This window comes from Sturnira hondurensis, unplaced genomic scaffold (genome assembly GCF_014824575.4).
Source record: "Sturnira hondurensis isolate 20B ecotype Veracruz unplaced genomic scaffold, ASM1482457v3 Scaffold0010128, whole genome shotgun sequence".
Lineage (NCBI taxonomy): Eukaryota > Metazoa > Chordata > Mammalia > Chiroptera > Phyllostomidae > Sturnira > Sturnira hondurensis.
The window spans coordinates 17,234,049-17,246,254 of record NW_028082759.1 but is presented as its reverse complement, the minus strand read 5'-3'; the positions used below and the strand labels follow the sequence as shown (position 1 = coordinate 17,246,254).

The window sequence follows — 12,206 nt, the reverse complement described above, 5'->3', positions numbered from 1 at the left end:
AAGTTACTTTAGAGACAGAAACACAGGATGAAGTAATGTGTAACAATCTTAGAATCAAGTAAAATAAATTAGTCATTCGATTAGACACATTAACAGATGGTATCACAGCATACCAATAGGGATAAAACAGGAATTTCAACCTTTAATTGCTAATGTAGGTAGGATAAGTTAAATAATCAGATAACTGATAAAAATTCCCTTCTTCATTTTAAATACATGGATTATATGCACATCGCTACATATTTGTCATCTCAAGATACTTGACTATAGCCCTGGCTGGTGTAGCTCAATGGATTGAGCACGGGCCTGCGAATCAGATGATTGCGGTTCGATTCCCAGTCAGGGCACATGCCTGGGTTGCAGGCCAGTTCCCCGCAGGGGCCAGTTCCCAGCAGGGGATGCACTAGAAGCAACCATACATTGATGTTTCTCTTCCTCTCTCTTTCCCTTCCCCTCTAAAGATAAAGTATTTTAAAAAATTATTTCTAGTCTCTTTTAAAAAAAAAAAGATACTTGACTATAGAAATATTTACTTAGTCCAAACGGCTGCCTAATATAATTCCCCCTGCAAAGTTGTCAAAAGAATAATGTGACTGCCTTAGGCAGGAGCTCAGTCACTGAGATGAAAGCCATATCTGAGTATCTGACATATTTTATTTGTTCACATTATCTTATTTGAGGTTAACACTACTTCATTTGACAGTTTAAAAGTCATTCGGTAAACAAAATTAAAAAAAACAGCAGTAACAGCTAAAATAAGAATACAGTGTATATATAATGAAACAAAGGAATACATCAAAAGGAATGTTCTGAAGAAGCAAAGGAACTGTGACCATGGCTATGAATTCAACGGGAAGAGGGAACACCACCCCCAACATCGGCGACGAGGAAGTGGGACTTCAAAGTGCAGGTGCGCTGGTTTCCATCTCCACATCCCCTCGGAAGCAGAGCCCACTGTTCTTTCGTATAAAGTGACAAAGTTCTGCTTTAAAACATTCAGTTACATTATCCTGCAGGGTGTTTTTCAGTTTACATGATCATGACATTGATTTAATTGGAAGGATGGTCATACACGATACATGATACAGTTTCTGGAATCTACGGAGAGTATGGAGATGGTCCAGTTTATTTATTTATTTTTTTGCTTTCTTTGTAATGAGTAATAAGAAGCTGAAAATCCAGTGTCAGAAGCATCAGCCTTTCCAAAAAGAGAGAAAAAAATCCCGAGCCCGCTGTCATCCTCATGTCCACTCTGACTCTGTAACAAGACTGTCCATTTCCACTGAATAAAGAATGACTGACATAAAGAATGACTGACATAAAGAATAACTTTTTTAATGCAAAACTGGTCTGCTGTTTGTCCGAACTGACCAAATAGATCCCTTATTCTGGCATCACATAAAAATCACGCTTTCATAATTGTTTAGAATCTCAAATGTTTTCCCCTCGCAGGGGAATTTCTGTTGAATATAATTTTTGAATAGAGGACTTTTTATGAAATATACTTCAAATCTTAAAAAATAGTTTTAATGCTCCCCAAAGTGGCATAGCATTTGCCCTCGATGACAACGCCTATTCCATTTAAGATCATTTCATTTTCCCACTTCGTTTTCCTTCCAGCTCTGGTTTTACTTTAAAAGGCCCAAACGTGCAAAAGGCCACTGCCCATTTAACATTAAGCAGCGCTATTTTTTTTTAAACCATGTATACAGCTGAACAGCAAGACTAAGAAGTTATAATACACACATATCACGAACAGATTCATCTTTTTTTTGGAATTCACTGAATAAACTGTATTCTGGTAACCCCCCTTCCCCCAACAAGAGTGCACCGCACCTACAACGAGGTGTTAAATATTTCCCCAACAGTCTTCATTGTATGATACTATGAAAACGCTAGGTTTCAAGCCGGGTCCTAATAAATATTTAATGTAAAAGAAAGAAACCCCAACACAGAACATAAAAAAGGCCCCACCCCGCCCCGCCCTGCCGGCGGAGGGAGCGCAGGTCAGCCGGACAGGGCGGAGATCTCGTAGTCACTGGCCGAGGCGAGGGCCCTGCCCATCATGCGGATGTTCTTGGCACTGGTGACCCTGGCCATCATGCACACGGGCTTGTCGAAGTACCTCACCAGGGCGGGCTCCGTCAGCAGCGAGGCCAGGAACTGCTCGAAGGTGATGGCCCAGTCCCGGTCCAGGCTGGCGCTCCCGTGCAGCGCGGCGGTGCCCTGGCCGCTGCGCACCAGCACCGTGTCCTCCCCGATGTCCTCGCAGTGCAGCTTGTCCTCCTCGTGGGAGCCGGCACTCAGCACCGAGTACGAGGACATGGAGCTGTCGTCCTTGGTGTCGTCGTCGGAGATGAGCATGGAGGAGCAGGCCCCGTTGTCCCGCGGGGACGAGTCCTCCAGCTTTATGTCCTCCATCTGTCCGCCCAGGGAGTGGTCCTCAGCGTCGCCCGCCAAGCTGGCCGCGTGGGGCTCCACTGGCTCCACCCCGAAGGGCGCGCTGCCGCCGGGCCCTTTCTTGGGGAAGGGCGCGCCTGGGATGCCCTGGCCGCAGGGCCCGCTGCCCACCTCCTTCCCGGGCTGCGCAACGAAGAGCTTGCCCACCTCCCCGATCTCCAGCAGCAGGCTGGTCACGGCCGCCGTGGCGTGGTACAGCTCCTGTTCATTGGGGTCCTCGCTGAACATGTTATACATTGTCTTACAGAGCTCAATGAACTGCCCCTGGAAATGGATGTCGAATAAATAGCACAAAGAATGTCACCGCCCTGGGGGAGCATGGGGACAGGGCTGGGAGTGGCCTGCCAAGCCGTTTCGCATTAGGATACGAAAAGATCCCCCGATACGGTTCTGCGTATAGAGTGGATTGAAGCCTTATTTAAAGTCTCTTTATGGATGGTTCCATTTTTTACAATTTGAAAAATGTCCAACATCCGTGAAAGTAGAATGAAATAAGGAAACTTCGCGTACCTATCCATCACCTAGAGTTAAGGCCGACCACACTACACGGCTGTGTTAACATGACTGTCCACGCTGAAGCATGGTCAGTACACCCCAGACCTCATCTCATCTCACACCTGTACACTTTAGGGGGCATCTCAGCTTTGCCAAGGTTAGCTCTCCCACGCACATCCACTGGGGACCCTGGACAGAGGACACGCCTTCCAACCCCCATCCAGAGGATTTATCTGTTTTCTATCAGGAAAGTTAGCATTTCTGTGTGGTCTTATAATTACCTATCCTTTTGTTTTTTAACTCTGTCATTACATTTCAGCTTTTTAAGGAAAAAATATCTGTCTACCATCCTCACAGCTGAGCACAGTGTTTGAAAAGAGCACGCAGCCGCGTCTCGTGAGTCTCTGAAGGTATTTTTAACGCCTGGGATGAGGTGTGTACTCTCAAAAATCGACTGTTTCCTGATTCACACTTTTCTCACAATGTATTTTTGATGCACGAAACAGACGTAAACAGGTACTAACTGCCCCGAGTCACCATTACCTTTGAGGGGTGCTTATTCTACATGCACCTGTGACTGGAAAACAGTTTTGGGGTTCGAAATGAATAGACTGAACTGTTGAGCGCTTACCTGGTTCAGTTTGGGTAAATCCTTTGCATTCTTTGATTTTGACTTATTTTCTGCAGTCCAGAGCCTCAGATAAATGCGATTTTCTTGAGAAGTTGCCCTTTTCCCTAAAACCCAAATGTGGAAAGTCAGCGCCAAGGTCAAGAAACAGTGTCCGACCAGCAGGCGGGCAGCATACGGGAAGAGTCTGTACCTCTGTCCGGCTTCAGGCTCACGGTCACGAAGCCATCGTCCGCACTGTGTCTGCTTCTGCCGTCCAGACCAACCACTGCCAAGAAACGGGTGACAAATCGGGCTGCGTGCAGGAAACCCACACACTTAGCATTCGCAGTAGAGAACAGAGAAGCCACGGGGTCCAGTGGCCTGACGCAGCCAAACACCAAAACCAAAACCAGCCCACCAAGGGGCATTCGAATTTGACGATCAATAACAGATCATTTTTGGGTGTGAGTGTGTCCCAAGCAGTGTGCCTGGGACCACTTCTGCTGGACAAAGGATTGTTTGCTCCTCTGGAATCAAATTTTACAGGCTGTCCCATAATTCACACAACCTGATTTCTAGGTGAAGGAACAACCCCCCAGAATTCTTCGTCGCAACTGGGGTTCCATGTACAATCAGGAAATAGAGGGATGTTGTCTCCGCTGCTTGGAGAAGGGTGATGCCTGCCCACCCTGTGAGTGTCGATCCCCTTCTGTTATCCTGTTACCCCAACTTCACATACAGGCAATTGATTTTCTTTCAGGCCCCACAAAAGACCAAAAACTCACTTTCTAAAGAGAAATGAAAACCTATGTTGATAAAAGGAAACCTATGCTGTATGTTACAAAATTCCTTCAGACTTATAACCTGGCATTTCAAAAATACGACTTTCAGGGAAACCACTTTGAACAGAATGACCTTCTTAACAAGCGAACCTGGCAGGAAGGGGGAGCAAAGCCTACAGCTCAGCAGGACATGTCTTGTCCAAGCTGGGGGGACACACAATGGCCAGGGTCCCTTCAGGGGGCTGAAGTGCCTGCTCCCCAATAGTACCCAACTCAAAAATTCAAAAAGAAAGACAAGTACCACATGATTTCACTTATAAGTGGAACCTAAAGAACAATATAAAGGAACACAGGAAACAGAAACAGACTCATAGACACGGAGAACAGACTGACAGCTGCCAGAGGGGAGGAGGAGTTGGGGCTGGGTGAACGGGTGAAGGGATTAAGAAGTGCAGACTGGCAGTTACAGAGTAGTCACTGGGGTGTAGAGAACAGCACAGGGAACGTGGTCAGTAATACTGTGATGACCACGTGTGCTGCCAGGTGGGTGCTGGCAACATCGGGGGACACTTTGTAAAGCACAGGACTGTCCAACCACTATGCTGCACACCTGAAACCAACACAAAATAATACTGAATATAAACTGTAATTGTAGAAATGTTTAAAAAAGTAACATATCAAATAATCATATCCATATGCTTCTTTGACTGAGTAGCTTTGGACACAACTTTTTCCCAAAACAAGAGGGCTCTATGGAAAAGAAACACAGTGCCCTGTGAGGAAAGTCACTTACCATGTGTGCATTCGGGGGTGATATCTTCAAAGAAATACTGAGTCGCTTCGAAAGCAGAGTCTGGCTCGTCTGGATCAGAGGAGGGCTCTAGAGAGGGCAGGAGAGAGAAGTCTCGTACAGGCAGGACCATGCGCTTCACTTGGTAAAGAAATGCCCGGGGGGGGGGGGGGGGGGNGAGGCCGCATAGGGTCACAGTGTACAGTTTTGTCCCGTCTCTGTCCTACTGCCGTCATCCTCTTTTTAAAAAATTTTTAGTTTTGTTAGCTAGATCCCAGCTGGAGGCCAGCCTTGTTTAAAACGTAAATTCTCTCCATCTTTCACGCTGGTTTCTGTGAGTGTTAGAACCACTCCCCCAGACTCAGAATCGCAGAGTCCCTGGGATTCTGTGTCACCGAACACCAGTCATTCCTTCTCTGGCAGGTCTGCCCTTTACCATTAACGTGCTTCAGACAGGCCTGTGACCATAGACTTGAGGACATACTGACTCAGAAGTTAGGTGAAGAGTCATCATTCAGCTCATTCGTAGTGACCAATGAGTGATTGTGTAAGTCAAAAAGAGGCAAACAGCTTACCCCCTACACACACACACACACACACACACACACACACACTTTCCAGCCAGGTGTGCTGTGCTGCGGTGCGTGGCTCACTCACCGGGCAAGACGTGCATTTTGTACAGGAGCTTGAGCTTCTCTGTGAGGTCCCCGTGGCAGGCGGCGTCTGGAAATCCAAAAACACCCACGTGAAACGCACCGTGTGTGGCAGGAACCCCCGGGGCTTAACATTCCCCTGACACTCCCTCTTCCAACACTCGGAAACCGAGACTCTGGGTGACCGGGCCCAGCCAGGGCGTGTTTGGGCTGAGAGTTCTGTAACCAGGAGTCTTGGTTTCACATCATCATTTGGTTAAATTTAGGATTTCTATATACCCATGTCAATTTGTTTTTGCCAATTTTTCCCCTCTTATTTAAAAAAATTTTTTTTTGTCATGCAACTTGGCTGGCTCTCCCAGCTTGTCTCTCCTATTTGGAAGGCTTTCTTGGCCTTTGCTGTTCTAAATTGCTGAGTCAAGGAGAGGAGGGTAATCGCAGTGACAATGGTAACTAACCCCTTTGAGCCAGGCTCTGTTCTAGGAACTTCACTTGGATTATCCCATTTAGTCCTGACAATAACTCTCTTTTTAAATCAGGAAATAGTCACAGAGGCTAATGGGAAGCCCAAGGTACTAGAGAACTGTAGGCTGAAAATGACTCATTAACTACTGCCCTCTGGGGGCTGAGTTCAGCAGGTCACGCAATCCTTGACTCCCACACCCTTCTACCTTTTCCATTTATAATGAGTCATCTGCCAAAGGACCAGCTGAGGCATGACCACTAGGAGGTGTTTAGAGAGACTGCCTTTCATGCAGTGACTGGAGAAGGAGATGCAGCTACTTTATGGCTTCTGAGAGCGACTCCTTATTTCTAATTCCACACAGACCACCTATTTGTTCCCTGATTTCTAGAAGAATCTTTCTGGGGAGTGATATTAAAATGACTGATTCAGTCTTTACCAAAATTCATCGTTTACTTTTTAAAGACTTGCACAGAATGTCTCTTTTCTAGTCTACTCATCTGCCTCTGTTACTGTCCGTGGCCTGCAGTCTGACATCGGCCGGGAGCTCTCCCGGAGTCTGGGGCGCAGCTTACTCCGCTCAAGGACCTACTGCAGTTTCAGATGCTTACGTGTTCTTTTTCCGTGTTTTCACTATCTTGGACCTCTCTCTCCTTTCTTGAAGATTTTTGAAAAGTACTTCTCTTTGCTGGAGTTGACTGAACTAAGTAAATTAAATATTTATATTTATTTTTATCACTTTCTACACGCAGAACCTGCTTCTTTTTCCTCTTCGTTGTTCTTCCGCAAAGATAGTTTAAAAAAAAACTTTTTATAGACACCAATATTTACCTTGTCTCACTTTTTAAAAAAGCAGAATGTACTTAGGTATTCCTATGTACTTAAAAATTAATACCGCCTTCTCTCCCCAATCCCTCCCAACACACACACACATACATCTTGTTTGCCATCCTTGGCATAAAGTAATTAGAACAAACTGAGCTTTCCAGACTCATCAGATTCCTGGGCCCAGCATGTGCTGAGTTGTCCAGTAACAGTGATTGACTGTTATACGTGTTGACTTTCTGAAAACTAATGTCCTGGCCAGTGACTCCACCTCTGAGCTTTTCTGTTCCTTCAGCTGAAAATGGGGATGATGGTAACAAGCAGGTAGGTGATGAAGGATAATAGTAACCACACGAACCGTGCCTCCAGGTGCCTGGGTCCAACCTCCCACTCTGCATGCAGCCCTTCAGGCTCAGCAATGCCCAGGCAGCTCCGGGCCGTGCCCAGCCCAGAGTGAGTGCTGCGTCCGCATCAGTCACCTCAAAGGGCTGCTGTCCGGGCCACACGGTTAAACACAAATTCTACAGCATCAGAAAAGCACCTGCACTCGACGAAGGCCAGTCCCTCCATCACCTCCTCTATAGGCATATTTATAAGTACTTTATACAAGCCATTTTTTTCTTACCTAAGAGAACCTCTTCCACGCCCCTTTGCTTTTTAAAAAAAATCAGCTTTTTCTGGCCTTTAAGCCTTCCTGTCACTATTCTTGAAGACTCAGGGTCCAAGCTGGAATTATCACTGGCTCCATGCCTAACCCCTTCATCTCTCCGTGGGCAGGTCATTTAAAAATATGTGGCCCAAGGTCAGAGAGCGGCACAATCAGAATAAACACATTTTTCCTTCTTATCTCATTGTGGCAGCCTGACCTGCCTGCCTGCTACATGCACAACTTGCCCTCAGTGGGCCAAGCTCAACTACAAGGTAGCTCTTCTCCCTCGTTATAAAGGAACAAGAGCGCACTAGACTGCGGTGTGGTGCGTGCTCTCGAGGGGCGGCCCTTCCTCCCGGCACAACAGAGAGAAAAGGTTTCCCGGCCCACCACCGAGCTGTCGGGGTTTCCTCAGCCTTTTCTCAAAAACACTGTAAAATGGTTTTATAAATAAATAAATATTCAAAGAAAAGCAATCCCCCCCAAACATTTCTTCCTCTCCTGTGAAGTCTGCATGGTCTGTGTTCAGGTTGGCATTTTATTGTCTTGCGAATTCTCTGGTAATATATTTTAACTGGTGTTGGGGACTATCTAATGAAGAAGGCATTGAATTAATCATATTACATATCGATTAGCAAAAAATAAGTTTTACAAGGTCTGCAAACCCTAAAACATGCTGCTCTGCCCCCTGACCCCAATCTTCGGGGGCCGCGCCATCCACGACGACGGACGGGGCTACCACCCCACGGGCCCCCCCAAACCATGCAGTCCCACCACATCCTTACTGAGCCCGGAGACAAACTCTCGGAAGTTAATCAGAGAGTCTCCATTTTCGTCTAATAACTGGAACAAGCGGGAGGCCAGCACGTCCGAGTGAGTTCCACAGGCCCAGGGAAAGAGAAGAGCGAACATGCCCTTGAACTGCTCGAAGTCAATGCGATACTGTTCGAGGTAAGGCAGGCTGGGGTCGTGCCGGTCCAGCGCGTTGCTGCTCCCTCCCCAGTAGCAGCTGGTGAGATGTTCCGCCTGAAAAAACAAAGAGCCGGCTGGTACTGAGGCCCTGGTCCCAGAACAGACCCCAGGAAGAGAAGGCCCACCCTCAAGCTTGGAAGTAGGCTTCTGGTCAACCCATGTGCATCCCCTGGGGCACGGCTCTGCTCTCCACCAGGTCTACTCCTTCAGCTCTCATCTTACCAGCTCCATGGCAACTGTCTCTGCGATTAACACTGGGCCTGAAGGATCTGGTTTGGTTACTGAAGCAGGTGAGGAAAGAAGGGGAACCCCCCCCCAATCTTCTTCCTCTTCCACACACCCTCACAAGAATTTTAAGAGATAACTCCTGCAAACACATTTTTTTTAATTCAAGAGAAATAAATAAAAAGCATGTTATCCTGAAAAGGCTGTAATTTAGGCCATGTGACCACCATGCTCTCTAGCGGAAGATGGTAAAGCCCAGGGGTCAAGCGGCGTACACAGGTCGTCCAGCCTGAGAGTCAGAGCAGGTCGTGATGAAATCCTGACTTTTCCAATTCATCCTTCAGTGTCCCACAAACCCCCTGCCTCGGGGTCACCAAAATCACACACGCCTCATCCTGGCCCTACAGTACCCAAGCTACAAATGTGTGGTCCTCGTATTTCACACATCTGAAAATAGCTCTAGGAAAGTGTGAGTAGGAGCTGCTGTGAGTGAGAAGAGAAAGCTGGATCCAGCTAAAAACTCCCTGTTTCTGTCCTTGGAAACAAGGCGGTCGGGTTCAGGAAGACGGGAAAGATAAAGCATACAGAGTGTGCGGTAAGAACAGCCCCCTCCTCCACGTTGAATTAGCTCCGGACGGTAGGTGGTGGGTGGGGAGGGGCATGGAAAGGGGGCTGTATTTTTACATTTTTGAATTCTCAGCTCCACCTTCCTCTGTGTGCATGTTGTAATCCAAGCAGTCTTTTAAAAAATGAACAGAACAACCTAGAACTGAATTATCACAGTGAACTTCATTATGCCCCTGGATGCACACGAATTTACTTTGAAACTCACCTTGAAAAGACCATACAGTTCCTCTAGCTCATCAATGGTAAAGGACGTTTCCGTCACAATGGTTCGTACCTGTGAAAAGAATAAATGCCGTGACTTTTGCCAACTTGAAAATGCCACATCGGGGAAGTTCCTGCTCCTCTAGGTCATCGTCCGCGCGTCAAGCAGGGATTTAGGAGCCACAGGACAGCGAGGAGGCTGCGGGGGAAGAAGGCCACGCGCTGCTTCTGGAAGGGCTCACCACGTTCCGTTTCGTAGTGTCCTCCAGGGTCTGGATCACCTTGAGCCTCTGTTTGAACCTCATCTGCTCGATCAGGTCTGCCCGGATAGTTCCGAATTTCTGGAAGAGAGCAAGGTGGGCGTGTCTGAGACACCTGCTAACGCACACAGTGTCCTGCCTGCAGGATTGACGGAGACGCAATCCTGCGATGTGAGAGAAAAGTCCAGCTGCTCTTGCAGCCCTCTGGAAAAGTCCCTCAGCTCTTGCAGAATCTCCCGGTGACGAGATTCTGGCCAACAGGATGTGAGCAGACGTTGTATGACAATGGCCCTTAGAATAAGGAAAGGAGCGCAGCCACGCTGTCCCCCTGCTGGTAGGGATCAGACATGTCTCACGCGTGTATGAGTAGGTGCCTGGGCCCTGATGCTGCTGAGCCCCCTAACAGGCCCAAACTGCCTGTGCAGGACTGAATAGTAAGAGAAAACCAAATCTGTATCTTGTTTCACTCCAGCCTGGGGTCCATTATTGCAATAGTCTAGCCTGGACTTCACCTAACAGAAGAGTGAAAACTTATGAACTGCTTATCCTAGTGACTGGCATAATCTCTGTAATAGTTAATGCTTTCATTCCATGTCACCTCATTCTCCTGGTTCTCTTTATACTTTACCAGCCACTTCTTTTCCATCTCTCCACATGTCTCCTTCTCTACACCTTGCAGAAGGTTGGGGCTGAGTCTTTAGGTCTCTGCCTATCTCTCCTGTCCTGACAAATGCCCTTGCTCTGACTTGAATGCCTGGGAGCTCTTATTTGGATCCTGACTCGGCCACTTTCTAGCTGTGTGCCTTAGAAGAACTAGCTCAACCTCTCTCAACTTACCTTTCCACTTTAAAGGGTTAACACTCAGCCAGCGGGGCTGTGTGGAAGCCCCCAGCACCCTACCCCATGCAGGGCAAGCTTCCACGGAGTGGTAGCGGTCACGGTCATCACTCATAAACCCAACAACACATCCTGAACTTGCTTAACTGCCTGTCCTGCTCAAAGTCCTCCATGTGTTTTATTAGTTTCATCCTTTCCCTACTTCACACTTCTCAGGTAGAACCTACTGGACTGAATCATCTTGAACTTTAGGAACCTCTGTGGTGGCCATAAGCCTGCTGCAAGGTCTTTAATTAACATGTCCCCGTGCCTTTCAGAAAGGCATCTTGGTGTCTGCATCCAACTTGAGGCTGGGACTTCTGGGTAACTCTAGAGGACTGCAGGGCCTCCACCACAACTCCCACACAGAGAAAAACTGTCAGCCTGTCGCTACAGTCCCTTCTGGTAGGAGCCGGGGAGGGCATGCCATGGGCAAAAAATTTCCTCTCAAGGCATTTATGAATACAACGATCATGTCTACTCACCACGAGAAACTGGGTCAATGTGTCAGAGCAACCTACCAACAACTGGGAAGCACTTTGCCAGATCTCAAACCTGAAGGTGCTTGCACAATATTTTTCCTACTTTTCCATTTTGCAGGCTAATTATGCTGAAGCACAGAAAGAGACGTGGTGCAAACCTCAAAACACGCCGGTGTCAGGCATCAGCCCAAACCAGGTTATCACCGCTCTGTGCTGAGTGGCCCCATTCTGCAACTAGGGCAGCGATGCCCAGCCCTCCCGGGGGGTCAGCTGGGGGACTCTCAAAAAATACTTATGCTTGGGCGTCACCCCAGAGATTCAGGATGAAGTTGACTACAATGGAGCCTGGGAATTCATATTTTTAAAAGAGGGGTTTAGCCCTGGCTGGTGTAGCTCAGTGGATTGAGCGCGGGCCTGTGAGCCAGAGGATCGTGGTTCGATTCCCAGTCAGGGCACATGCCTGGGTTGCAGGCCAGTTCCCTGCAGGCCAACTCCCAGCAGGGGACACACAAAAGGCAACCATACATTGATGTTTCTCTCCCTCTCTCCTTCCCCTCTAAAGATAAATAAATAAATAAATATTTTTTTTTTTAAAAAAAGAGGGGCTTAAAAGTTTTTAAAGTGATTTTTAAAAACTGGGAACCACTAATCCAAAGGTCAGGAGGGAAAAAAGTAAGCAAGGGTTTAGGATGTTTTTTGTAGGGCAACCTGTAAGGAAAGCATGGGAAAGCCACCGGGAACTTGTGAGCAGGGGTGACACTAACTGGAGGAAGGGGGGAAATAGAAGTAAGCATCTAGTGCTTTTCTTCCATGTGCTTTCTTCCATGTGCTTTCTG

The 12,206-nt window shown here is 47.5% G+C and overlaps 1 protein-coding gene across 1 annotated transcript in view; it reads right to left on the bottom strand.

Annotated features, from left to right (window-relative positions):
• Nucleotides 1-634: 634 nt before the first annotated feature.
• TBC1D9 (TBC1 domain family member 9) overlaps nucleotides 635-12,206 on the bottom strand; it is a 74,409-nt gene continuing 62,837 nt past the window's right edge. Inside the window, exons 14-21 of the mRNA XM_037058481.1 lie at nucleotides 9,995-10,093; nucleotides 9,757-9,825; nucleotides 8,513-8,753; nucleotides 5,795-5,860; nucleotides 5,141-5,227; nucleotides 3,777-3,851; nucleotides 3,587-3,690; nucleotides 635-2,724 (exon numbers count right to left, since the gene is read on the bottom strand). Coding sequence (XP_036914376.1) covers nucleotides 2,008-2,724; nucleotides 3,587-3,690; nucleotides 3,777-3,851; nucleotides 5,141-5,227; nucleotides 5,795-5,860; nucleotides 8,513-8,753; nucleotides 9,757-9,825; nucleotides 9,995-10,093 — 1,458 coding nt within the window. The 3' untranslated portion in view covers nucleotides 635-2,007. The remainder of the gene's footprint in view (nucleotides 2,725-3,586; nucleotides 3,691-3,776; nucleotides 3,852-5,140; nucleotides 5,228-5,794; nucleotides 5,861-8,512; nucleotides 8,754-9,756; nucleotides 9,826-9,994; nucleotides 10,094-12,206) is intronic.